The 26,303-nt window shown below is 61.4% G+C and overlaps 2 protein-coding genes across 2 annotated transcripts; both read left to right on the forward strand.

Moving 5' to 3' along the window:
* Nucleotides 1-881: 881 nt before the first annotated feature.
* On the forward strand, nucleotides 882-4,905 carry LOC129049874 (uncharacterized). The gene is made up of 2 exons (XM_054530622.2): nucleotides 882-1,463; nucleotides 4,553-4,905. The coding sequence occupies exons 1-2, from the start codon at nucleotides 882-884 to the stop codon at nucleotides 4,682-4,684; spliced, it is 714 nt and encodes a 237-aa protein (XP_054386597.2). The 3' UTR covers nucleotides 4,685-4,905.
* Nucleotides 4,906-9,888: 4,983 nt separating this feature from the next.
* On the forward strand, nucleotides 9,889-25,502 carry EXOC3L4 (exocyst complex component 3 like 4). The gene is made up of 12 exons (XM_024231856.3): nucleotides 9,889-10,004; nucleotides 15,384-15,793; nucleotides 17,313-17,967; nucleotides 19,116-19,227; nucleotides 19,429-19,551; nucleotides 19,899-19,999; nucleotides 20,153-20,233; nucleotides 22,035-22,149; nucleotides 22,676-22,795; nucleotides 22,883-23,035; nucleotides 23,645-23,766; nucleotides 24,979-25,502. The coding sequence occupies exons 2-12, from the start codon at nucleotides 15,400-15,402 to the stop codon at nucleotides 25,169-25,171; spliced, it is 2,169 nt and encodes a 722-aa protein (XP_024087624.3). The 5' UTR covers nucleotides 9,889-10,004; nucleotides 15,384-15,399; the 3' UTR covers nucleotides 25,172-25,502.
* Nucleotides 25,503-26,303: the final 801 nt, after the last annotated feature.

A 26,303-nucleotide genomic window follows, 5' to 3' on the forward strand; every position in this document is an offset into this window, starting at 1 on the left:
TGGGACACTAGGCCATCTTTATAGGGCTTCCATGATTCAGTAAAGCCATCTAGTTTCAGGCCAATTGCCTGGAGAGCGCCTGCTCACAGGACGTGCGGTGTGAGCTGAGCTAGAATTACGGTGTAGCTCTCCAGCACACTTGTGCGCTATACACACACATATGCATTTTCGTCTTACCACCCCATACTAAGGAGGACTTTTTAAAAAGGGGCACACATTTTAGAGTTAATGTTTGTTACACAAAGGTGGCCCACGACAATTAGTGCTTATTTAGCACGTGCCCGGCATCAGGACCTGCCCACCTCTGTGAACAGGAGCTGCCCCTTAGTGAGGTGAGGCTGTGCTGGCCACACGGCAGGACTTGGCCATCCCCAGAGCTTCCCAGCTGCAGGCTGCCAGCTGCTGCCCTCAGCAGTGAGGAGTCCTCAGAGGCTCTGGAAATTACAACCCTGACCCTCCGCCTGAGACCCGAGCCCTGCCAGGCCTGTCTGGGTGCACAGCACCAGGGTTAAAGTGGGGCCAAGTGGGGCAGGCGACAAGCAAGGTCCCCTGCGGTGGGCGGGCTGAGGGTGGGGCAGGCTGAACTCTGCCAGCCCAGGGCGGGCCGGATGACCTCAGCCCCGGGTGACACCGGTGGGCGTCGGGCGTGGCCTCAGACAGCTCCCTTCCTCCCCGGCTAGCTGCCAGGTCAACACTGGGTGGGACTAGCCTCGGGTGTCGGCAGCAGCCCCATGCTCACGGCCTTTGGGTTCTTGCATGCGTCGTCCCCATCACCTGGCTGCCCCTCTCACTTCCGTCTCCACCTGTCCCGGGTCACTGTCCTTCAAGCCAGAAATCAAGGACAGCACCCCCCTCCCAGACCGCCTGGCTGCAGTCCCGGGATGGGCGCTCCTAGTCGCCTAGATCGGGCCCCCCCTGAGCCCGATCCCCCTCTCCCCTCCGCGCCCGAGCCGAGCTCCCTGAGCCGGACGAGCAAGCGCCCGGGCCTCGACTTCCCCTTCCGTGCAATGGGAAGCAAGCCTCTCTTTCCTATGAGCAGGGTGTCGGCTCCGTGTGGGCCCCGGCCCTGGATCCTGCCTGGCTTTGCCTGGAGCCTCATTCTCTCCGGCTGTGCCGGGGGAGGCTGGAGGAAGCGGCGAGGAGGACAGGAGTGTCGCCCAGGCTCCTCCGCCCGCGGCCGCCGAAGGACGTGGTCGGGCGTTCGTCTCTCGGGCCGGGAGGGGGCGCTGGAGCACGGGGAACCCGGGGCCGTTAGCACCGCCCCTCCTGCCGACGCCCCGCCTCCGGCCGCGTTTCCCCGGGCCTTGTCCCGCTCCACTCTGCGGCGCCTCCTCTCCGCACCTCCCACTAGGAGGGCAGACCCTCAGCCGCAGCCGGAGGCCGCGCCCTGCACCTGGCAGACCCTCACCCGGAGCCGAGGCCGCGCACTCGGGGCCCCGCAGCCGAGCCTCAGGGCTGCCCCTGTGGGTGGAGCCTCTCAGGACGACATCCAAAAACCCCGGGCGGGCGCGGGACTCACGCCGGGAATCCCAGCACTTTGGGAGGCCGAGGCGGGCGCATCACCTGAGGTCAGGAGATCGAGACCAGCCTGAGCAAGATGGTGAAACCCCGTCTCTGCTAAAAATACAAAATTAGCCTGGCGTGGTGGTGGTTGCCTGTAAGCCCAGCTACTCAGGAGGCTGAGGCAGGAGAATCGCTTGAACCCGGGAGGCGGAGGTTGCAGTGAGCTGAGATCACACCACTCTGCACTCCAACCTGGGCGACTGAGCGAGACTTCGTCCCAAAACACAAACAAAAAAAACCACCAAAAAATAAAAAACTGAAACCGGATTTTTTTTTCGACAGGGTCTTGCTCTGTAACCCAAGCTGGAGTGCAGTGATGCGATCACGGCTCAATGCAGCCTCAACCTCTCCGGGCTCAAGTGTTCCTCCTACCTCAGCCTCCCAAGTAGCTGGGACTGGGACTACAGGCCACCACGCCTGGCTCCTTTTTTTTTTTTTTTTTTTTTTGAGACAGAGTCTGCCTCTATCGCCCAGGCTGGAGTGCATGGAGTGCAGTGGCTCGATCTCGGCTCACTGCATCCTCCACCTCCTGGGTCCAAGCAATTCTTCTGCCTCAGACTCCCGAGTAGCTGGGACTACAGGCGTGTACCATGCCCGGCTAATTTTTGTATTTTCAGTAGAGACGGTGTTTCACCGTGTTGCTCAGGCTGGTCTCTATCTCCTGACCTCCAGATGATCCGCCCGCATCGTCCTCCCAAAATGCTGGGATTACAGGCGAGAGCCACCGTGCTTGGCTCCTTTTTTTTTTTTTTTTTTTCTGAGACGGAGTCTCGGTCTGTCACTCAGGCTGGAGTGCAGTGGCGGCGTGATCTCGGCTCACATCAACCTCCGCCTCTCGGTTCAGGCCATTCTCCCGCCTCAGCCTCCTGAGTAGCTGGGACTACAGGCGCCCACCACCACGCCCGGCTATTTTTTGTATTTTTAGTAGAGACGGGGTTTCACTGTGTTAGCCAGGATGGTCTCGATCTCCTGACCTCGTGATCCGCCCGTCTTGGCGTCCCAAAGTGCTGGGATTACAGGCATGAGCCACCGCGCCTGGCCAATTTTTGTATTTTTAGTAGAGACAGGGTTTCACCATCTTGGCCAGGCTGGTCTTCAACTCCTGACCTCGTGATCCACCCGCCTCCGCATCCCAAAGTGCTGGGATTACAGGTGTGAGCCACCGCGCCCAGCCTACTTTTTTAAAAAATTATAATTTTTGTAGAGATGAGGGGAAATCTCACTATGTTGCCCAGGCTAGTCTCGAACTCCTGGGCTCAAGCGATCTGCCTGCCTTGGCCTTCCAAATCACAGTCGCGAACCACTGCTCCTGGCCATAAAAAAATCCTCTGAAACTGGATGATTTGTAACACATCTAGAGGGAAATGTCTGGAAACTGCTGTCAACCAATACTTAGGGGCTGGGGATTTAGTGTGGGAGAAGATAGCTGGAAGTCCCTGCACCAGGGCTTCCTAGCAGGGTGAGACAGTCCCAGGAGGGGCTGGAGGCCTCTTCCAGTCACCTTCTTCTTTCACTCTCCATCCATCCCCCCGGGCCCCTCCAACCTCCACCAGGGTCATTTATTTAGGACCCCCTGCATGCCAGTCTGCCAAGGGGCACAGGAGTTGGTCCTGGACCTGCCTTGTCAGAGGATCAGCACGATCCTATGGCATAGGGCCACAGTGCTCACATGGCCTGGCCTGGTGGCATGAGCCTGTGCAGTCCCAGCTACTCCAGAGGCCGGGGTGGGAGGATCTCTTCAACCTGGGAGTTCCAGGCCAGTTTGGGAAACAGCAAGGCTGCATCTGTTTAAAAAAAGAAAGAAAGGAAGAAAGAAAAAAAGGAAGGGAGTAGCAGAGAGGAAGGAAAGAAGGAAGGAGAGGAAGGGGAGGAAGGGAGGAAGGAAGGGAGGAAGGAAGGAACGATTATATGTAGCAGAGACATGCAGATAAAACTCCCAAAGGAAGGAAGGGAGGAAGGAAGGAAGGGAGGGAGGAAGGGAGGGAGGGAGGGAGGAAGGGAGGAAGGGAGGGAGGGAGGAAGGGAGGGAGGGAGGAAGGGAGGGAGGGAGGGAGGAAGGAAGGGAGGAAGGAAGGGGGGAGGGAGGGAGGGAGGAAGGAAGGGAGGGAGGGAGGGAGGGAGGAAGGGAGGGAGGGAGGGAGGAAGGAAGGGAGGAAGGAAGGGGGGAGGGAGGGAGGAAGGGAGGAAGGAAGGGAGGCAGGGAGGAAGGGAGGGAGGGAGGAAGGGAGGGAGGGAGGAAGGGAGGGAGGGAGGGAGGGAGGGAGGAAGGAAGGGAGGGAGGAAGGGAGGAAGGGAGGGAGGAAGGGAGGCAGGGAGGGAGGGAGGGAGGGAGGGCCAGGCCCAAGGAACAGGAGAGGCAGCAGGCTGGGCTGTGGGGGCATTGTGGATGGCTCAGAGGGCCACTGCGGGCTGGGCAAGGGGCATGAGCTGTGCCCTGTGTCCTGGGAGATGTTGTCCCCTGGAGACCCCTGGGAGTCTATTCCCTGAGAAGGAAGTGAATTCAGCGGCAGCTGGGGCCACTCAGCACCTTGCCTGCCCTCTCCCCATCCCCAGACCTCAGCCTGTACTGGCCAGGAAACCCCCTTTTCAGTGTGGCCAGAGGGGTTATCTGTCTGGACTCATAACCCCCACCTCTGCCCAAAGCCCCCTCAACCTCTTGTCAGTTTCTGCCCAGGGCCCAGGACAGCATCAGGGACCACCCCTTGGGTAACCCCTGGGACTTGGGCTCTGGGGACATCCTTGAGTCTGCCCTGGACTTCCCTTCCCTCTGCCACCCCTTCATCTGGTGGATGTGGGAGCTGCCCCTGCTCGCAGAGCCCAGCCTCACTCTGCCTCCCTGGCCGAGCACTCCTCCCGCTTCTCATCACCCGAGGGGACTCCTGGCCTGCCCCAGCCCAGTTGCCTGCCAAAGGCTCATTTCGGTCCCCTGGGATCCTCTCAGGCTGCAGTCCCCCCGCCGACCAACGCGGCCGCCTTTATGTTTCTGCAGCCTCCTCCCCGAGTCTGCTTGGAGAACCAGGGAAAGCTGCAGATGATGCTGGCAGCGAGTGTGCCTGCTCGGAGGACCCAGCAGCCCCAGCCCGGGGATAGGACAAGGATGTGGCCGGGCTCTGCTGTCTGACTGCTGAGGGCCTCTGCCCCAGGGTGGCCAGGCTGATGCACAGGAGGGCCAGACCTGCCCAGCCTGGAAAGCCCAGAGGCTGCTTCCTGTCTCACCAGGTCTGGCCAGGACCGCAGCCCTGCCCTCTTCTGCCCATGGCCCAGGTCTGGATCACACCCCACTTTGTTCCGTGGTTTGAAGCAGAAATAAAGGCACTTCCTGGTGGCCAGTAGGCACACTTGATGGGGGTGCAAGGGACTGAGGACAGTTTGGGCTCTGCCTGTGGCCTTCCAGGTGAGGGCCTCAGCTCCCAGCCCAGGCTGGCCAGTCCAGAGCGCCTCTTGGGTGACCACTTGGGCATGGCACTGGGGCAGGCTGGGCAGGGCTGAGCTGGCTCTGTGGCTGGTGCCTCTGCCCAGGGACCCTCTCTCTGCTTTGGCCAAGGCTGTCCAAGGCAGAACCAGCCGCCTCCAGGTGGCCTCCCAACCCTCCGTGGGGCCTCCTTGGGGCCAGGGCCGGACCCTGAGGGCCTGCTACCTGCTTTTCCTGGGTGCAGGAAAGCATAGCGATGGTGCCTGGGGTGGGCCGCCCCATTCCAGGTTGGATCTCGTTAAATCCTAGTGAAGGTCCCATTATACATGTGTGGGAACTGAGGTGCAAAGCGAGGTGCCCAAGGCTAGGGGCTACGAAGGGAATCCCTGAGGTCAGGAAGCCACTAGGCTGCCACAGAACCCGCATCAGAGGCTAGTTGAGCAGGCATCTCTTCCTACCCCATGTGGGGGTCCTGTCCCTCCACTGGGTCCATCGACATTGTCTCTGGACTCTGTTCTACTGCAGGAGGGGAGCCCTGCTGCCTGGTTGCAGCTGGCATGGGGGCAGAGCCCTGAGTGTAGCCCAGGGCCCCCTCCCCAGGTGTGTCCCCCCAACCTGGCCCTCTGCCCTTAGCCAGCCTGAGCCAGGACGAGGAAGCTTAGCGCTGGGCAGTGGTACACTCCATAAATGTCAGCTCTGCCAAGTCCATGGCCCTTCTGTGGCCTGGGCAGGCATGCCAGGGGCCCATGAGCGGAGGGAGGCAGGAGACACTGCCCCTCTGTGCTTTCCTGCTGCCTCCCCAGCCTCCAGGACGAAGATGCACTTTTCAGATGCACTTTCTCCTACCGCCTTCCTTCTAAAAATAGCCAACCCTTCTAAAAATAGAGGGAAAGGTGGGAGGCGAGGTGCGGAAGTTGGCCTGGCAGCCTGCTTCAGTTTTAAACCGCAGGACCCCTTGGGCCCTCCCCTGGACTATAGCTCAGGAGAGGGGTGGGGCGGGCCTTCAGTCCTCTCCGTCCTCCTCCAGTCCTTCCCGTCGGTCCTGGGGCCGGGGGGGGAGAGGCTTGACCAGGATGGGGGACATGAGGGTAGTTTTGTGAAAGGGGACAGACATTTCGCAGGATGCCTTGCAGACACTTGGGATGTGGGGTGCAGGGAGGCCGGCACGTGGGTGGGCGATGACGCCATTTACTGAGACTTAATCCCCACCACACGGCTCCGGGGCGAGAATTATGACACCTGGATCAACACGGCTGCCCGGGACCCACACGGCCGAGCGGCCGAGCTCGGGCGGAGTCCCAGGGCGCCTATAGCACCCCGCCGGCGCGCCCCATCCAGCAGGGCAGCTTTTGGGCGGAGGCGACCCCCACCGCAGGTCCCAGGACCCTGCGTGCTCTTGAGCCAGGGGTAAAGAAGCCCGACCGCGGGGGGCTGCTCCACCCCGCCGCCCTTCACCGTCAGCTGGTGCCCAGACGGCCCAGCCACGCCCAGAGCCCGCGGGCGGAGACGGCAGGGGTGGTGCCAGCGAGGTCCCGCCCCCAGCACCCCGTCCCGCCCCCCCACACGCGGCGACCTGGGGGGGGGCGCCCCGCGGGAGTCGTCCGGCGGCTCCCCCTGGCGTCGGCTGGGGCCACCGCCCGGGCTCCCACCTCAACCCCGCAATATGGGATTGGGGCAGAGTGGTCTGCTGCCCGCTGCCCGCAGCCGCTTCGGGTTAGGGAGGGAGCCTGGGCCTCTGGGTGCTCACGCTGCGCTTAACGCTGGTCCCGGCAGCAGTGAGGGTGGAAGCGGCCGCCTCTGGCTTCTACACCCCGGGTGTGACAGCCTGGCCTCTCAGTGATCCCCAGATCAGGCAAGCATCTGGTGGTGGGGGTCCTGCTCCCTGGCCTTCCCTACCTGACAGCCAGGTCCTCAGCCAAGGTGAACCCATTTGATCCCGACGACAATCCCATTTTCTGGAGGAGTAAACTGAGGCTCAGAGGTTGAAGTGCCTCTCCAAGGTCGTGGGGAGCTGGGCTTGCCCTCTGGTGGGTGTCCCTGGCTAGGCCTCTCCCTCCTAATGGCCCCCCACCCTGCCTTCTCCTGACCCCAGACCAACCCTGTGCCCCAGCCTTCTTTGAGACAAGGCTGGGGTTTTTCCAAAGGGATTTTACTGAGAAACTTCGGGAAAAACATGGACATAGCATGAAAGAAACATTGCAACCTCATTCTGAAAAGCAGGCACAGGCTCAGGTGGCTGTGGAGAGCAGATGGGAGTTGAAGGGACTTCCAGGAGCAGTCCCCAGGCCCTGGGCACCCCAGCTTTTCAGGCACCTATGTATTGAATGGAGCGACCCATAATTGGAGGTCCCAGGACCCCAACATGCCCTGTGAGCTGGGGGGGGAGGGGTGGGAGAATTAGACCGGGAAGTCTCCAGTTCACCAAGGCCTGGCTCTATGGGAAGAACCAGTCCACAGAGCCAGAGACCTAGGTCGCAGTCCTGGCCTCTCTGGGCAGCTGTGTGGCCGAGAGCAGGTCACTGAGCCCTGGGAAGCCAGCCACCTTGGACCCCGGCTGTCTCTGCTCAGTTGTGTTTATTCCCTGTCACCCCCCATCTCTGCCTGTTGGAGACAGGTGGGGTGGGACTCGGGCCAGCAGATGGGACTGGGCTGGGAGGAAGGGCCTATGGCTGCTGGGCACCTCTCGGGCTTGAAGTGGGACTCTTAGCACCCCACTTCACAGAGGGAACCCAGGGCTCAGGATAGTGACTCAAGCGGTTAATTGGAGGGCTTCCTGGAGGAGGTGCTGGCATCTTTGAGTCTAATTCGGCCCCTCTGCAGATGGTGCTGCAGCATCTTGGGCACCTTCCAGTCTGTTACAGGCTGCTTTTCCCCCATAAAATTCGTATGTCGGGCTGGGCACGGTGGCTCACGCCTGTAATCCCAGCACTTTGGGAGGCCTAGGCAGGCCAATCACCTGAGGTCAGGAGTTCAAGACCAGCCTGGCCAACATGGTGAAACCCCGATTCTACTAAAAATACAAAAATTAGCCGGGTGTGGTGGTGCGTGCCTGTAATCACAGCTACTCAGGAGGCTGAGGCCGGAGAATCGCTTGAATCCAGGAGGCAGAGGTTGCAGTGAGCTGAGATCGCGCCACTGCACTTCAGCCTGGGTGACAGAGAGAGACTCCGTCTCCAAAAATAATTCGTATGTTGAAGTCCCAATCTTAGAATGTGACCTTATTTGGAAAATTCCTTATAAAAACACGTGACCTTTAAAGAGGTAATAAGTTAAAATTAAGTCATTAGGGTGGACCCTGACCCATATGAAGAGGAAATATGGACACAGACATGAAGTGGGAAGGCCCTGTGTTGACCCAGGAAGAAGGCGGGGGCTACCTACAGACCCAGAAAACAGCCCCAGGAGAAACCAGCCCCACACATGCCTTGATTGCGGGCCTCTGGCTTCCAGAACTGGGAGAAAATAAACGTCTGTTGTTGAGGCTCAGTCCCTGGTCCTGTTGTGGCAGCCCTAGGACACTGGGTGCATGGGGCCGTCCCTGCCTTCAGTCCTAGGATGCTGGTGCACTGGCCTGTCTCTGCCCTCAGCCCTAGGACACTGGGTGCACGGGGCCATCCCTGCCCTCAGCCCTAGGACACTGGGTGCACGGGGCCATCCCTGCCCTCAGCCCTAGGACACTGGGTGCACGGGGCCATCCCTGCCCTCAGCCCTAGGACACTGGGTGCACGGGGCCATCCCTGCCCTCAGCCCTAGGACACTGGGTGCATGGGGCCGTCCCTGCCTTCAGTCCTAGGATGCTGGTGCACCGGCCTGTCTCTGCCCTCAGCCCTAGGACACTGGGTGCACGGGGCCATCCCTGCCCTCAGCCCTAGGATGCTGGTGCACCGGCCTGTCTCTGCCCTCAGCCCTAGGACACTGGGTGCATGGGGCCGTCCCTGCCTTCAGTCCTAGGATGCTGGTGCACCGGCCTGTCTCTGCCCTCAGCCCTAGGACACTGGGTGCATGGGGCCGTCCCTGCCCTCAGTCCTAGGACGCTGCTGCATGGGGCCACCCCTGCCCTCAGCCAGAGGATGCTGGTGCAGGAGGCTATTTCTGCCCACCTCAGCACCCTGCAGCAGCCCCATCGTACACCCTGGTGGCCCCAGCCCAGGTTGGGACAGGCCTTGATCTGTTCTCCTTGGATTTTCCCTGAGTTGTTTCCTAAGACGCTCACTGTGGAATCCCCCTACGCAGGGGTGAGGCTGCCTCTTCTGGGAAGTGTCAGTGGCCCTCCCCGCAGCACGTTGCCCGCCTGACCCCCTGTGTGGGGAGTGGGGCCCCGCCTCCACATCTTTGCCCCTGCCCAGGATGCCGTCCCTCCTCACTCCTGAGTGTGTCCTGTCTGTCCCTAGGGCCCCATCCCTTCCTCTAGCTCCTGAAGCCCCCAGGAACGGTATGCAGCTCTCAACTGCTTCCTTCGCTGTCACCATGAGCTTCCCTGACAGGCAGGGTGCGGGGGTCTCGGGATGAACTCGATGGACTGGCCCAGTGCTAGAGCCTCTGTCCTGGAGGGAGGGGTCCTTCTGGGCTCCGGCACTGTGGGCTGAGTGTCCCCCAAGGCCAGCGCCTGCTTCCGCTGGCCTCTGAGCAAAGGAGGGGCTGGTGGTGTTTCGGGTGGCAGGCAGTGTCCACTTCTTGCTGCCTCGAGACCCTGAGTGCCAAGCTCTGCAGCCTTCCCCTCCCTTGTTCTCTGACCCTTGGACTGAGCCCTGAGCTGTCTGGAATGGAAAGCTGGAGTGACTGCCTCCGGAACGAAAAGGAAGTGGGAACTTCTCTGAAAGTGAAAGTATGGGGTCCTGGTGGAGAGTAGGGCTGTGGGTGGGGCCGGGTGGGCCTGGCAGGCGCTGACCATGGCTGGGAAGTCCCAGCTGTTGGTCACTCGCTCAGGCTGCTCTGGAGGCCCCATGGCCAGGGCCCGGCTCTGAAGGCCCCACGGGCCAGCTTCTCAGGTGGCCGCGTTCTTCCTGGGCCAAGGCTGCGTGCTCAGCAGGTATGTTTGGGGCAGGTGGAACAGGAGGGTATGGGGTGCTGTGGGCGGGCTTGAGGACCATTCCGGCTCTGCGTGTAGACTTCCAGGCCAAGGGCCTCACTCAGAGCCCAGGCTGACCAGGCCAGAGGGCCAGCGCAAATCACAGTGGACACACACACACCCGATACACAGGCAGACACACTCAGGCAGAAAGCACAGATAGACAGACACAGAAGACACCAAGATGGGCATGCAGGCACAGACACAGACTCAGAAGCACTGGCAGACCCTCTGGGGACACTCCAGGGCAGAGTCACGCACATACAGGGAGACACTCTCAGGCCAACACACAGATGTGCAAAACCGACGCCCAGGAAAGTGTGTATATGCCCGTGCGCTCACGCTCAGGCGTCAGATTCACTTTCCTGGTTTCCCCGGGAAAGTGCCGAGTACTAGCCATGGCTGGGGGCTGAGTCAGGCTCACTCCCTGCCTTGGGGGTCTCCTGGTCTCCAGGCTCTGTAACTGTCCCTCCGTCATGACAGGTATGCCCAGGGCTGGGATCAGGCCCAGAGCAGGAGGTGCTGAACATGGTATGGGCTCAGTTGGTCGGGGAAGGCTTCTCAGGGGAGGAGCCATTTCTGCTGAGCCTTCAATGAGCTGACAACTGAAGGAGGGGCTGAGGTCATTGTAGGCAGAGAGGATGGCCTGTGCAAAGGTGTGGAGGAGAGGTGGGTACTTCTGAGTGATCAGAGTGAGGGAATGAGTTGGGACTGAAGCCAGAGGGGTCATTAGGAGAGGCCTTGAACACCAAGCTAAGGATGGAGCTGTGCTTCTTCCAAGGGCAGCGGCGGCTCAGGGGGCTTGTGCTTTGTTGCTACTGTGAAGGGAAGTCTTTTAAGTGTCTCTTTCTAATAGGCTTTGCTAGGGTATAGGAAAGGTGTTGCTTGTATTTACATAATCAATGCACAAAACTTACTAAACCGTTTTATTAGCTCCAATAATTTTCAGCCTCAGATTTTCTAAGCCAACAATCATATCACCTATGAATAATGACAGTTTAATCTGCTCCTTCCCAGTGTTTACATCTCTTATTTGTTTTTCTTTCTTTATTGCCTTAACTAGTTCTTCCAGCCAAATGTTGAGGAGTAAGAGTGGTGAGAACAAACATCCTTGTCGTTTTCCTTATTTGCAGGGGCTGGAAGGAAAAGGAAAGCTTGCAAGGAAAGCTTTCAAAGGAGGTTTATAGGGCCAGGCATGGTGGCTCACTCCTGTAATCCCAGCACTTCGGGAGGCTGAGGCAGGAGGATCATTTGAGGCCAGAAGTTTGAGACCAGCCTGGGCACACATAGTGAGACCCGTGTCTCTACAAAAAACACAAAAAACACAAAAATTAGCCAGGCACGGTGTTGCGCACCTGTAGTCCCAGCTACTTGGGACGCTGAGGTGGGAGGACTGCTAGAGTCCAGGAGTTTGAGGCTGTGCCTGAGCTATGATCGCATCCCTGCACTCCAGCAGTGGGTGAAGTGACACAGCGAGACCTTGTCTCTAAAAACAATAAACAAAGGAGGTTGACGTTTTGGCAAGATTCTTTTTTTTTGTTTTTTTTTGCAGTTGTAAGATTTAGTAGAGTGAAAACAGAGCTCCTATACAAAGGGAGGGGACCCAAAGAGGGTAGCTGTTGCCAGCTCAAATGCCTGGGTTTATATCCGGATCATTGTCCCTCCCACTGTGCTCTCAGGTGATAGACGATTGGCTATTTCTTTACCTCCTGTTTTTGCCTAATTAGCATTTTTGTGAGCTCTCTTTACTACCTGATTGGTCGGGTGTGAACTAAATTGCAATTCCCATGTTTAAAGATGGATGCAGTCACCTTCCCAGCTAGGCTTAGGCATTCTTAGTCGGACTAGGAAATCCAGCTAGTTCTGTCTCAGTCCCCCCTCTCAACAGGAAAACCCAAGTGCTGTTGGGGAGGTTGGCCAACGACCGTCTAAGTGCTAGGCAAGATTCTTATGACTGATCCGAGGAGGCAGCATGGAGGGGGCCTGGGAAGGAGAGCAGCTCGGAGGCTGTGATCAGGTGAAGGTGGATGGCAGGTAGGGAAGTGAGAGGGGACAAGCCTTGCACAGGGCTTTGGCCCAGGGCACAGTACAGGCAGTCACCTGCAGAGGCTCCTTTGGAGCGCTGAGGAGTGAGCGATGGCCCAGTCCCAGCGTAGGTGGGGAGGCTGGGGAGTGGGTGAGCACTGCAGAGTGATCCGGAGGATGAGGAGCAGCTATGGGAGGGAAGGTCTAGGGGAAAGCGGGGAGTAGAAGCTGAGGCTGGGGGTAGGGAGGGTGAGGAAGTTCGGACTTGACTTCTCGGGCACGGCTAGGGTGGCCCAGGGTGGGAGCTCTCAGTGACTGCATCTCTGGGTGGTTTCTTGCCCCTGCTGCTGGCCCCACAAAGGGTGTATTAGCCTGACCTGGGGAGAGTAGGACCCGGGGCTCAGGCTGGGCATCAGTCTCCGGGGCCTTGCAATCAGGGAGCGGCAACATAGGAGCTGGGGCCCCCCGGACTCTCCGGGCACTGGGGACAGAGAGACGCAGAGAGAAAAGAGAGTCAGAGAGACTCCATGGGGGTGTGGGGAGGCAGCCACAGGGACAGGCCAGGTGAGAGCCTTGGGAGGTGGAGGGGGGAGTTGAGAGGGGCCTTCAGGTCTCAGCCCCGCAGGCGCCAGCATGGCAGCAGGCAGGCCAGCTGGGGGAGGCAGGGCGACCCTGACACCGATGTTCCCCCTGCTTCCAGGCTGTGCTCAGGGGTGACGGGGGTAGATGGACAGAGGCTGCCAGCCCAGTGCAGGAGGGCCACATCATCACAGGGACGGTGCTGAGTGCCCACTGAGCAGATAGATGGTGACGGCAGGTGGTGCGAGGCATCTGAACCCTGAGGTCCTGAAACCCAGGTCAGGTTTGGAGAACAAACAGGGGCCAGGAAAGGCAATGGCCGGAGGGGAAGCTGGAGGCTGGGCGTGCAGCCGGGAGGACAGAGAAGAGGCTGGGTGGGGTGCAGGTTGTCCGTGAACCCCAGGGGAAGCTGGTGAGGCGTCATCAGCGGGAGGTGGGGGTGGAGGAAGGAGGTTCCAGGATGGATGCCCGGCTGTGGGGCTCGGGCAGGAGGGAACCACGGAAGGGCTTAAAGCAGGTGAGTGACCTGGCTGGACTTTTGCTTTGGGAAGGTCGAAAATAGCTTGGGAAGCTGTTGGGAGCTGCAGGGTAGAAGGTGGCATGGCTGGAGGCTGAGGGGCCATCTGGGGACCTCACTGGCCCTTCAGCGAAGTGCTGGTTTGGGACAAAAGCAGGCTGAGTGGCCCCCAAGCCTCTGCCTATGTAACCTCCTAAGAGATTCACCGCACAGCTACCCCTCCTACCCGGCCTTCATCTGGGCTTCCTGGGAGAGGACCTCCACATCTGACCCCACTCTGGGACCTGCTGACACCTTGGGTCTCTCCGCTGGGAGGGGGTCTTCTGGGCGGCAGTTCTGACTCCCTGGGGGTGGAGACATGGCAGGTCCTGCCTCTGCTCCCAGCTCCAAGCAGGCTCCCCAGCCTGAGGTGCGCGGCCAGGGGCAGACTCTGTCCCTCTGTGAGCCTCAGGTTCTTCATCTGTGAAATGGGCAAATGACACCCCCTAACTTTGTTGTCACAGTAGCTGATCTGTGTCAGGCATCAAGCTAGGCACACAGTAGGTGCTTGCTAAGTGTGAGCTCTTCCAAACAAGAAGGCGGGGCCTGGCTTGTCCTTCCCCACATCCCGGACTCCGTCCCCTTGACAGCGGTGGATGCAGCATGTGCCGAACCGTTCTCTTCACAACACCCCTGCCCTGCTGGGCGCCAGCCCCCATGCCAAGCATGAAGGGGCACCAGGGAGAGAGAGGGGAGTGGAGGCTGGGACAGATGGCGCCCTGAAGTGTGTGGGTCAAGTCCGAATCAGGTAGGGTCCCTGAACCCTGGCGCTGGGGGAAGTGGCTGACTTGTGGCCAGGGCGGGGCCAATAAGCTCCATCAATCACCTGAGTGTCTCTCCTACCTCGGGCCTCCATCCAGCTGCTTAGCCGCCTCTGGGAACCTCAAGGAAGATAGGTAGGCCGCAGCAGGGCCCAGCAGGCACCTTGCTGGAGGGCGAGGGTGGGTGGGGGTCTGGGCCCTGCCCACCTTGGTGTCATTCCACCCCAGCAAACTGGGGCCTGGGGAGGCACATTTCCTGCCCGATGTCACCCAAGGGTTGGGTGGTGGGTCAGGCGGGTGCTTTGGTCCTGGCACCTGGGTGGGGGGCCCTGGGGCTGGGCTAGGGGCAGGTCCAGCCCTTCTTTGGCCCCGGTTTCTCCCAGGAGAAAGTGAGGCTTTGCCGGCCTAATGCCCTCCCCCACCCTTGGCCCAGCTTGTGCAATGGGGTGGGTGGGAGGCCCTTCCTCTCTCCCAACCTAAAGCCAGGAAAGCAAACACAGCTCCTAAGTCTGGAAGGGGGTGTGGGTGGAGCCTGGCAGGCCAGGGTGCTGAGGGCCCTGGGGCAGCAGGAGCAGCCGCCGCTCAGCCACCCCCATGTCCCTGGGACACCCCCCTCCATTCCCTGTGTTGGGGAGGGGCCAGAGGACGCTATGGTGGAGAGGGAGAGGAGTGGGGGGAGGAGGAGAGGCAATGGGTGGGAAACAGCATTGAGAACCACCCCCAGTCCCTGGTTAAATATAGACCCGAGGCTCCTCCTGCCGCTGCCCCTGTGGCTGCACGGCCGAGATAAGCCGCAGGGTGGCCTTGGCCACTGCCCTCAGGCCCCACACCTCCTCGGCGGGCTCTGTGACACCCAGGGCAGGGGGTGGGCTCCCATGGGGGTCCCTGCCCTCCCCGTTGAGCCAAAGTAGTCAGGCCTTTTGGGCTGAAGTGGGGTGAGCTGAGGGGCCTGGAGGGCAGTGAAGGAGCTGGTGGGGGCTGGGGGGAGGGTTTTAGGCGTCAGGACCTAACATCTGGGAAGGCCTAGATGTGGCTGCTGGTCCTGCCCTCGGGTGTCGTGAGCCGTGGTCTGGACTGGGCCCCAGAACCTGCATGTCAGTGCCCTCCTTCAATTCTAATGGGAGGGTCTGGCCTGGCAGAGGCCGAGTGATGGCGGGCACCTGGGGAGACCCTTTTCGGGGGATGGTCTCAGGAAAGGCTCCTGATGGAAGCAGCTGTCTATATCTCCGTGCCCAGCTGCAGCCTGGCACACTGAGGGCTCTTGCCAAGAGACTGACCTGGTGATGCTTCCTTTTGACAGCCTGAGGGCTGCCTCCTCTGGAGAGCCTTCCTTGACCAAGCCCCTGGGTGTGGCCAGGCCCCACAGGGCCACAACACGTTTCTGCATCTGCTCCTGTGGCCACTCCTTCTTGCCCCCAGCTCTCCTGCTGCCAAGATGCCTTCACCACAGACAGAGACTCCTGGGCCGGAGCTGCAGAGTCCCAAGGAGGCTGAGGAGCCGCAGACTCCAGCTCAGGGCTCCCGGCGAACAAGCAGCAGGAAAGAGCCCAATGCCCACCGCAAGGATGGCACAAGGCTGGGCCTGGGCTCCCTGAGGCAGGCCTTCTCCCGGGCCAGCCAGCGGGCTTTGACCCAGGTCTCCAAGGAGGATACGGGCCTGTTCCGGCGAAGCTCCTGCTCCCTGTTCCGGTCCTTCCGGCAAGCCCTGGATGAGGGCCCAGCTACCGGCCATTCCCAGGCCACTCCTGAGGTGCCCTCGGGGGTCATGAATGGTGTCAACCAGCAGGCATCCACTGGGGCAGCGTCTGAGGAACTGAAACCCGAGGCAGGTAAGGGCCTCAGAAACAACACCAAGCATGAAAGGAAACGGGCCAGAGGTCAGGGCAGCTGAGCTGAGGCTTCCGGAAAGGCTGTCCTCCCTAGCTCCCCAAACCCTGCCCCCGAACACGTGCAATTATTTATTTATTTGAGACAGGGTCTCCACTCTGTCACCCAGGCTGGCATGCAGTGGTGCAATCACAGCTCACTGTGACCTTGACCCCTTGGGCTCAACCGATCCTCCCACCTCAGCTTCCTGAGTAGCTGGGACTATAGGTGTGAGCCACTGCACCCGGCTAAATTTTTTTTTTTTTTTTTTTTTTTTTGAGACTGAGTCTCACTCTGTCACCCAGGCTGGAGTGCAGTGACGCAATCTCGGCTCACTGCAACCTCCACCTCCCAGGTTCAAGTGATTCTTCTGCCTCAGGCCCCCAAGTCACTAGGACTACAGGCGTGTGCCACCACACCTGGCTAATTTTTTTTTGTATTTTTAGTAATACGGGGTTTCACCATATTGGCCAGGCTGGTCTTGAGCTCCTGACCTCGTGATTCGACCCCTCGGCCTCCCAGAGTGCTGGGATTACAGGCGTGAGCCACTGTGCCCGGCCTAATTTTTTAAATTTATTTTTATTTTTTTGTAGAGATACGGTCTTGCTATGTTGCCCAGGCTGGTTTCGAACTCCTGAGCTCACCCAATCCTCCTGCCTTAGCCTCCTGAAGTGCTGGGATTACAGGTGTGAACCACCATGCCCAGCTGGACAATTGCACTTTAAATTCTTGCAGCATCTCTGCAATGGGACCCCCCCCGACATTGGGCAGATGAGAAAAGGGAGGCTCAGAGAGGTGGAGTGACTTGCCGCAAGTCTCACAGCATGGAGAATGGGACTTGAACCCAGATATGCATGGCCCTAGATCCCCAGCTCTCCATGGCCTTTCACAGCCTGGCTCCTGGTCAAACTAGGGCCATGCACACAGCTGATCACAGGGTTGCAGAGGGTGCAAGGCTCGCAGAGGTACCAGGAGGGGAGGTCAGGGGGATTGCCCAGAGGAGGATGCACTGGAGTTGGGAAGGGGGGACACGGTAGAGGTGGAGAGCTCTTGTCGGGTGGAGGCTGGCGGAGAGCGGGGAGCAGCAGGAATGTAAAGCTGGACACGGGCAGGACACGCCCTACCTGAGCTCCGACCCTATTAGACCTGCAATCAGGGCTGAGCATGAGGCTATCAGGTCCGGCTCAGCCGGGAGTGGAAGGCGGGTGTGGGATCCAGGCAGAAGGTAGGGGTTGACCCAAGTTGCTCTGTTCAGCCAGGCTTGGGGCCCCAGGTTCTGCCTCTTCAAAGGTGGACTTCAAGGAGGGCTCCTGGCAGCTGGGGCCTGTTGTTCCTGGAGCAGGCCTTCAGCTGTGCTGGGGCATCTGGCAGAGACCAGACAATCCAGCCCCGATGGATTGAGCCATGGCCTGCAGGACTTCGTCCAGGTTGGGGTCTTGGGGCGGTCCCTCTCACCGCCCTTCTTCTCTCCTGCCTGTGCAGAAGGCAAATCCGTGGCCGACCTCATTACTGAACGGCAACTGCTGGCGGCCTTCGAACAGCTTCTGCGCCTGGAGACGCTGCTGGTGGCCGAGAAGGCCTCGCGCACCTTTGAGCAGGACCCTACGGCCTTCGCGCGGCGCGCTATGGACGTGTGCCTGCATTACGACGGGCTGGCAGCCGAGATCCGCGCCATCGTGCGCGAGACGCTGGACAGCGACGGCGTGGACGCGGCCGCGCTGGCCGAGCTGGCCCGCGTGGTGAACGCAGAGGAGGAGGCCCACCCTTCGCCCCCCGACGACGGCGACTTCCTGCGCACGCCGCGCCGCTGGCGCCAGCACTGGGAGGAGGCGGTGCGGCGGAGCGCTCAGGAGCGCGTGCGGCGGCCGGGCGCGGGGTGGGCCTCCGGGGAGGCGGAGGGCGCGTCGGGTTTGGCCCAGCTTCTGGCCGAGCTGGGCGGCTTGGTTCGCCGCGACCTGCAGAAGGTGCGGCAGGAGGTGCAGCCAGCGTATGCGGCGGCCGGCTTCCCAGCGTGGGAGGTCTATCTGCGTGCCTTCCACAGCGCCGTGGCCCAGCGCCTCCAGGAGCTCGCGCGCGACGCCCGCGGCTGCGAGCAGCTCTACGTCCTGCTGGACTGGGCCGCCAACGTCTACGGCAGGTGAGCCTCGGCCAGGGCGCCAAGTGGCGAGGACAGCTGCCGCTTCCCCCGCAGGCCTTGGGGAGCCGGCTTTGAGGAGCACCGGACCTTCTCTGTTCCCTCCCTGGGAGAGGGCTGAGAGCCGAGGGCTTCGACATGCTTTCCTCGGCGGGTTAGGCCGCGGGGCGCTCCCGCCCCAGGTTTTCTAGGGGTCACCCATACACAGCTCCAGAATTTGAAAAGTTTCCGCGGGGTGGTTCCCATGGGAGTAGGGCCTGTGCCGGGTCCACCAGGTGCCTTTGGGCGCATCAGAAAAGGGCACATCTTGGCCAGGCGCGGTGGCTCACGCCTGTAATCCCAGCATTTTGGGAGGCTGAGGCGGCCGATCATCTGAGGTCAGGAGTTTGAAATCAGCCTGGCCAACACGGTGAAACCCCGTCTCTACAAAAATACAAAAATTAGCCGGGCATGGTGGCACGAACCTGTGATCTCAGCTATTCCGGAGGCTGAGGTAGGAGAATCGCTTGAACCCGGGAGGCGGAGGTTTCAGTGAGCCGAGGTCGCGCTACTGCACTCTAGCCTGGACGACAGAGCAAGACTCTGTCTCAAAAAAAAAGAAAAAAAAAAAAAGGGCACCCCGCTAGGCCACACGGGCATCTGGGTTCAGAGTACAGCCTGCGGGGAGCGGCCACCTCCCGCTGTGTGCCTAGGATGAGGATGGATTGCCTTCCCCGCGGAGCGGTTCCCAGCCCCACCGGCAAGAGCGCCCACGGAGGTGGGGGAGGTTGCCTCAAGTCCCGCACTCCTTAAATTGCTCCTTAAATTGTGTGGATTCAGACCTGTGTCCGCCCTGCTGTGGGCCTCCCTGCTGTGGGTTGGAGGGTGGCCGACCCTGAGCTGTGTTTGAGGAGAGGGCGGAGTGCCATCTGGGTAGCCGTCCTTCAGCGTTCTGCAGGAAGGCGGGAACCCAGCTGTCAGAGGCTTCCGGGGAGGGGGTGTGGCATGGCAGCCTAGAGGCGTGCGTGCGTGTGTGTGTGTGTGTGTCTGTGTGTGTGTGTACAGATGCCCAGGTTCGGGATTGGCGTTAGACTTTGAGCCTGGCCAGAAGAGGGGCAGCGGCTGCCGCATCAGAGCCGCGCCCGCCCTCAGCCCCCTGCCCTGCCTTCCAGTCCTGACTTCCTGGGCGCCCCGGGGCTGGCGCTGCCCGCCGAGCCGCTGCCTCCGCTCCTGGCGCCGGACGTGTGGGCCCGACTGGAGAGCGACTACACCAGCTTCCTGGAGGTCAGGCCGGGCGGGCCAGGCCGGAGGGGGCGGGCCCTGGGGGGATGTGCGGCGCCCAGGCTATCGGCGGCCAGAGCTGGCTCTGGTTCACCCTGTGGCCCCCGGCGCGGGCTTGTGACCCGACAGGGCGGCCCTCATCCCAGACGGAGCGGGACGGGGTCCGGGAGGGCCTCACCGCAGCCCCATCCCTTCTACCCCCAGGCCAAGATCGCAAGCTGCTTCGACAGCATCTTGCAGCTGGAGCAGAGTCACTGGGCGGCCGCCGAGGTCCCCGAGGTGCTGCAGGGCCTCTACCAGGCGCCGCTGTCCATGGACGTCCACATGGTGCGGCCCGGGAGCAGGGGCTGAGAAGGGGCATGTGTTCAAGCCTCACGCACACGGTGGCGATACCCAGAACGAATTCCTATCCAGTCCCAACCAACCCTTCCGTTAGATGGGAGCCTGAGGCCCCACGTGGGGGGAAATCGGGGACCCCCGGCGCGCCGACAGGCTGGGAGGCTGCTGGATGGGGGTTTGCGGGAGTTGACTCCCCGGTTGGGCGGCTGAAAGCTGGAGGGGCCAAGACTGAGAGACACAGCGGGGCGGGCTGGAGGCGCGGCGGGGCTACCAGGGGAGCCCCGGCCTCAGGTCGGCGGCTGGGACGCACACTCAGTGCAGGGCTTCGCTCGCAGCTCGTGGCCGAGCACGTGAAGGCGGCCGGCGCCATCTCCGCGGAGCTGGAGGCCACCACCCTGCGAATCTGCACGCGGGCGCTCGGCCTCTTCGTGCCCAGGTGCGGACGCATCCTCAGTAGGGGAGCGACCTGGCCCGGTGTGCTCTGCAGGTGGGAGGGAGGAGTCTGCGTAGGGACCTGATTGGGAGGGTGTACCCAGGGTCATCGCGCAGCCAGGGAGGGTCCCCAAAGGCTCTGTGTATCCCGCCCCAGGTTTGAAAAGGCTTTTCTGGCGTCGGAGGCGGTGAGCGAGCCGCACCTGGGCGCCTACATCAACGCCTGCGAGGAGCTCAGGTAGGGCTCGCCCGCTCCTGCGCAGGCGCGGCGCGGCCAGCAGGGGGCGCGCGAGCGCCGGGAACCTGGATGGAGGGGAGTGCGCGCGCGTGGAGGGGGCAGAGGTGAGGAGTGTGTGTGTGTTTGTGTCTGTGTGTTGGTGGATCTGAGGGGTGTGTGTGCATGTGTGGAGAGCTGAGGCTGTGTGTGTGCGTGTTTGGCAGCGCTGAGGTGTGTGTGTGTGTGTGTCAGAGCTGAGGGGCGTGTGTCGTGTGTGTGTGTGTCGGAGCTAAGAGATGTGTATGCATGTGCGTGTAGGGGTGGAGCTGAGTGGTGTGTGTGTGTCAGAGCTGAGAGGCGTGTGTCTTGTTTGTGTGTGTGTGTGTGTGTGTCAGAGCTGAGGGGCGTGTGTCGTGTGTGTGTGTGTGTGTGTGTGTGTGTGTCCATCCGAGCAGGGGCCCTGGGGGGGTGTGGATGGCTCTTCAAGGCTGAGCAGAGGCCGAGGGGTTCCAGCTCCCTGCCTGCTGCCCTGGGCTCCATTTTTCCCTCCTTTCATTCCAGGCAGCATTTCTTCCATCTTGGGACACCTCCTCCTCTGGGAAGCCTCCCTCAGCCTGCACCCTGGGCTGTGCTGGGGTGAGGTCTGGGTCTCTGTGCCCCCAGAAGGCAGAGGCCCTCCCTGTGGGCTGGCAGTGGCTGTCGGCCTTCTGTGCCCTCAGCTCCAGGCCAGGCCTCAGCAGATGCAGCAGCGCTGAGGGTGGCCAGCGCTGGAGGCACAGACTGAGCCACCCCATCTGGGTTCATCCTTTTTTAAAAGTTTGTAAATTTTAGTGTCCCGAAGTACTTCTCATTTATCTGACTTCAAAGAACAGCTGTGCCACCTGCTGGCTGTGTGCTCTGGGACAAGCCGCCTCCCCTCTGTGGCTCTTGTGCCACCTGTCAAATAGGATGAGAGCACCTGCTCCCTCGGGCGGTGTGAGGACTCTGTGCGTTAGGGGACTCAGTTCCCACCTGCTCCCTCGGGCGGTGTGGGGACTCCGTGCGTTAGGGGACTCAGTTCCCACTGGCTCTTTGTGAGCACTTGTCAGTGCCAGGCACTGCACTTTGTGGGTGCCTTCCCTGCCTGACATATCTCATCCCAAGCGCAGTATACCCACGCACAGGTGCAGAGCACAGGCCTGGAAAGGAGGTGCCACTTGCCCATGGCCATGCAGCCAGGAAGTGGTGGAGCTGGGACTTGAACTAGGCCTGCCTAAATCCAAAGCATGACCATCAGGCACTGCTTCTCCAACACTCTCGTCCTTAGTCTGTGCCAGGCTTGTCCTTGGTGCTGGGACCCCGGGGTTTCAGCTCCAGGGAGCATTCTCTGCCCCTTGGTAGGCAGCCTCTGGCCAAACCCTTGATGGAACTCCAGCCTGCCCTACTGTGTCCCTGGCTGCGGGGACTGGGTATAGCCTGGCCCTCAGTTTCCTCAACAGTGAAATAGGGACATTGTCACCTTCAGGGGGCAGTTATGAGGCTCAGGGTAGGGTGTGTTCCAGGCAAGGCTATGCCGCACTGTCTATCACCAAGAAGGATGGAAGGTCTGTCCCAGAGCTGCCAGAGGGGAACGGGTCACCCACCCGCTGACCCACCCCTCTGTGACTGGCTCCTTGGGCTTCTGTGCTGTCCCCACTTGACTCTGCTCGCAGACAGCTATAATGGGGAGCCCCACGGGCTACCCTTCACATTGTAGTCTAAGTGAGTGGAGCCGTGTGCCCAGCTCTGTTCCCCAGCCTGGTCTCCCTTGCCTGCCTCATCGCTGGTCCTGGCCCCTCCCCAGGACCAGTCTTCTCTCCAGATTCCCAGGAACCCAAGAGGAGCTGGAGAAGCCCCTGGTGACGGCCACCTGCAGCTTCCAGAAGCACCTGCTTCAGGGCTTGCAGCGTGAGCTGCAGGTGACTGTGACAAGCCCTCTCTCCCTACTTCCCACGCCCAGCAGTTACCCCCTATTTCCTAGAGCCTGGGGGTCCAGGTCACGGCATTCATTTATTCCAGGGGCCAGCTCGTGGGTGTGTGTGTGTAGGGTAGTGGGCATGGGACCCAGGTGAGGTCCCAGCTGAGCAGGGGTGGCTGGGAGACGCCTGCCTTCTCACTTCAGTCTCCAGCTCTTAGTGGTCACCCCCGAGGCCTGGGGTGGTGGGTCCACGGATCCAGGCCCGGGGTCCTCACCCAGTCCCTCAAGGCTTCCCCAGGGCGCGCCCTGAGCAGATCTGACTGGACAAACTCAAACCCTGCCCCTGGAGCTTGGGGCCTGGGAGAGGCATTCTGGGAAAGAGCTCCTGACATAACCTGTGGCTAGGAGAGGGAATGGCACCCCAAACCCAGGGGGAATGGGTCAGGAGTGGCACACTGGGCTTCGAGGGAGGGGTTAGGTTGCGGGGATAGTGCACATTTGTAGACTCCCAGCCCCTCTGTCCCCAGCCGCTCTTCAGGGTTGTGTGCACCAGGGACTGGCTGACGCAGGACTGGCTGCATCCCCTCATGGACAAGGTGGTGACCTTTGCCGGTCATCTCCAGCGTGTGGCCCGGCCGCGGGCACAGGTACCACAAGGGGGAGGGCCCCGGCAGGGCTATGCCCAGGATTGGGGCTATTGAGCCTGACCCTGACCCTGACCCTGGGCTGCCCAGGAGACTCTGCAGGAGGTGCACCGGTTCGTGGTCCGCGAGTACCTGGCGCGGGCGCTGAGGCCACGGGAGCGGTTCCGGGGCATGGAGCGCATGCATGGCTCCCAGAAGATGAGCCGGGATGCCCAGGCCATCAGCGACACCTTCCAGGGCCTGGTAGGGGCGGCATCTGACTGCCCCTCGGTGCTCGCCTCTGTGCGGGGAGTGGTGGCAGTGACTAGGGCCTTAGCGCCGGGAGGGCTTTTGGCGGGAGGGTTCTCCCCTCTCTGGATCAGGTGGAACAGGGACTGGGGCACTTGTGGGGCTGGGGGGTGGGGGGAACCAAGTGGGAGGGCAGCACTTTGCATACATTTGCATACAGTTTGCAGGGGCGCAGGGAAGGGGCGAGGGTCACAGCCCCATCTCACGGTCAGGGCCTGTGGGAGGTGTCCCCCACCTCAGGCCAGAGCCCTCAGAGTGGAGGCACCAGCGCCCCTGCACACCTCTCGTCTGCCCCCCAGCAGCACTCTCAGGCTGGCCTCGGTTTTCCTGTCCAAGCAGGTTGGGATCGGAGGGGAGATGAAGGCTGTGTAGCCCATGAGCCCTCGGTGCCCAGGCATGCTCCTGCTCTGTTTTGGGGGAGGCAGTCCCAGCACCAAGCCAGAGTGACTACAGGAGGGCTGACGCTGCGGGAGGGCTGACCTCGCACTGACCTCGAGCTCCTGCAGGAGTTGGAGCAGGGGTGGGGAGAGGGCTCTTGGGGCAGGTGTCGGCTCTGTCTCTCAGGGTTCCGAGGCCACGTGGTTGGACCAAGCCATCCAGTGCGTGGCCGAGATCCTGGGCGAGACTTACAAAGACGACATCCAGCGGCACCTGGAGACTCTCATCCGGAGCTACCCTGACATCAGGTATGTACCCCGCCTGCTTCCACTAGCTTCCTACCAGAGCTTCGGGGCCAAGGGGGCTGGTATTGGAGCAACCCCAGCCCAGACCTGACTGCCCAGGGGCCTGAAGACCAGAGGCAGGAGGTAGGCCATGGACCCTCAGACCCTCAAGGCTAGAGGGGGAATGGAGAGAGCCCCTTCTCCTAATCTGCTCTTGGCCATCCTCCATCAGCCCCACCAGGGGTGGGCACGCCTCCAGTCCTGGAATCTGAGGGGGAGGTAGACACCCCACCCCTGGAGAGAAAGCCCTCTCTGAAAGCCAGGTGATTCTGAGACCTGGTCTGGAGGAAGGAGGTTTTGATCCTGGGTTGTGCTGGGCATCAGTGAGTCATCCAAGCCTTTGGAAATCCCAGCTCGAATCTCTCCAAGTCCATTCTTTTGGAGATTCTGGGATGTGGAGCTCACAGAAAGCCCCTGGTTCATCCCCTTCCCCGGGCCACCCTGCCATGGGGTGGGGAAGGATTCCCCGTCCCCAGCAGGCCTGTCTTCCAGGCTGTGGCTCAGAGAGAGTGGCCCTTACATCACCCTGGGCGTTCCCCTCCAACTACTCCCCAACCCCGTCGGCCCCCATCACCCACAGCTGCATCACCCCCTCCCACCCTCTCCACCACCTGCCCCCCTGTCTCCCTCCCTCCCTCCCTCCCCACCCTGTCCCCATGTCTCCTTCCCTCCCTCCCCACCCTGTCCCCATGTCTCCCTCCCTCCCTCCCCACCCTGCCCCCGTGTCTCCCTCCCTCCCTCCCCACCCTGCCCCCGTGTCTCCCTCCCTCCCTCCCCACCCTGCCCCCGTGTCTCCCTCCCTCCCCACCCTGCCCCCGTGTCTCCCTCCCTCCCCACCCTGTCCCTGGGTCTCCCTCTCTCTCCAGCCTGGCTCTCCCTCCCTCCCTCTCCACCCGGTTCCCAGGTCTCCCTCCACGCCTTTGCGTGGGCTCTTTCCCACCCTGCACAGCCCTCTCCTGTGCCCCTTCAAGCCCAGCTATGATGTCCCCCAGGCCCATGCTCTGCCCCCTCCCCCGGCGCAGCTCTTCCTGGCCTCAGTCAGCCTGACCTCCCTGACCGACTCCTGGAATGCAGAGTGACTCATACTAACTCCCAAGCCCACGGGTTCGCCTCATCCTGGGGCTGGGGGTGTTGCGGAGGTGTAGGTCTGCAGTGAGTGCCCGCATGTCTCTGCAGGCGGGACCACATACTGGCCATTCTGGCGCTGCGCCGACTGGGCCGCCGGCGGAACCAGCATCTCTTGCAGCACAGCCAAGACCTGCTGAGAGCTGCGGCCGGGGTGGCGGGTGCGGAGGCCCCTCGGGGCCACGTGCTCTTCGAGGAGATCAAGGTGCCCAGTGCCATGGCTGTGCTGATCACCTGCGTCTAGTTCTCTCTGGCTCGAGAGGGGGCCGGCTGCCGGCAGGGAGCTGTGGTCAGTGGGGGTCAGCCAGGAGCCCAGGGAGTCACTCTGGGCCCTGCCCCCAACTCTGACACTGCAGTTAGGGAATTTTTGTCGTCAGCAGCCAAGCACAGCTGTCAGGCCAGAAGGAGCGGCCGTGCAGGAGGCATTTCAGGCATCGTGGGGGGGAGTGTTTTAGGGCCGCAGAGCTCTCAATGCTGCCCGTCAAGGGGGGCCTCCCACCCGACTGTCCAGCTTCACCCTCCAGTCTGAAAGTGAAGAGCAGAGTATTTATTTAAAAAATAAATGTGAATTGAAATGGTGCCTCCCTAAGGAGTGGGCAGGGGATGGGGGGCCTGGGTCCCGGTGTGCTGAAGGGCCAGGCCAGAGGCTTTCTGGTGACACTATTTGGTGGGTGGCCCTCTCATGCCCGTGGAAGCCATGGGAAGACTGAGGCAGGTCCAGAGTAGGGAAGGCCCATGCCTGTGGCTACCCCCACCACGGCCCGGATCCACTGGCCTTGTGCCTGGTCAGCCTTGTCCCAGCCAAAGCAGACTCGGGGCTTCCTGGGGACAAAAAGAGGACAAGGCTGGTTCTGCAGCTTGAAGAATTTGGGTTAGGTGTAGGAGGGACTTCTCAGCAGTGAAAGTTGTCAAGTTACTGCGGGGGTGTGTCACCCATGGAGTGTGTGTCACCCATGGAGTGTGTGTCCAGGGGCGACCCTGAGGTGTCAGCAATGGAGGCAAGTGTAAGGAGACTGCTCCAGCGTGCACCTGCATCCCTGCTTCTCTCTGCAAAGCTGCCACTGAAACTTGGCGGCAGCCTGCGGGCTGGGGTGCTGGGAAACCCATTTGCATTGGCAGCCGGGCTGGCTGGGGAGGCTGAAAGTTGAGATGGGGAGATTTCCAGAGAGCAGCTGAGACAGGTGGTGACAGGCGCCCCTCCCAGCCCTCCACAGTGGGCCCCCATAGTGTCTCTGGGCCTGACCCTGACCCTGGCGGGAGCAGGGGGCAGGTGACTGCAGGTGGGCCAAGGTTCCAAGAGCTCCACAAACTTGGGTCGCCTGAGGACAGGGTAAGGAGTCTGAAAGGCTGTGGCGCCAGGCAAGCAGGGGGCGTGT

This window comes from Pongo abelii, chromosome 15 (assembly GCF_028885655.2).
Source record: "Pongo abelii isolate AG06213 chromosome 15, NHGRI_mPonAbe1-v2.0_pri, whole genome shotgun sequence".
Taxonomy (NCBI): Eukaryota; Metazoa; Chordata; class Mammalia; order Primates; family Hominidae; genus Pongo; species Pongo abelii.

What these genes read in the sequence shown, in the direction of transcription:
- EXOC3L4 (XM_024231856.3), top strand. Translation starts at nt 15,400, where the DNA reads ATGCCTTCACCACAGACAGAGACTCCTGGGCCGGAGCTGCAGAGTCCC. An exon ending in AACGCCTGCGAGGAGCTCAG is followed by an intron (nt 20,234 to 22,034) that starts GTAGGGCTCGCC and finishes GCCCCTCCCCAG; the next exon opens with GACCAGTCTTCTCTCCAGAT. An exon ending in TGGCCCGGCCGCGGGCACAG is followed by an intron (nt 22,796 to 22,882) that starts GTACCACAAGGG and finishes TGGGCTGCCCAG; the next exon opens with GAGACTCTGCAGGAGGTGCA.
- LOC129049874 (XM_054530622.2), top strand. Translation starts at nt 882, where the DNA reads ATGGGCGCTCCTAGTCGCCTAGATCGGGCCCCCCCTGAGCCCGATCCC. An exon ending in CGAGCCTCAGGGCTGCCCCT is followed by an intron (nt 1,464 to 4,552) that starts GTGGGTGGAGCC and finishes ATGTTTCTGCAG; the next exon opens with CCTCCTCCCCGAGTCTGCTT.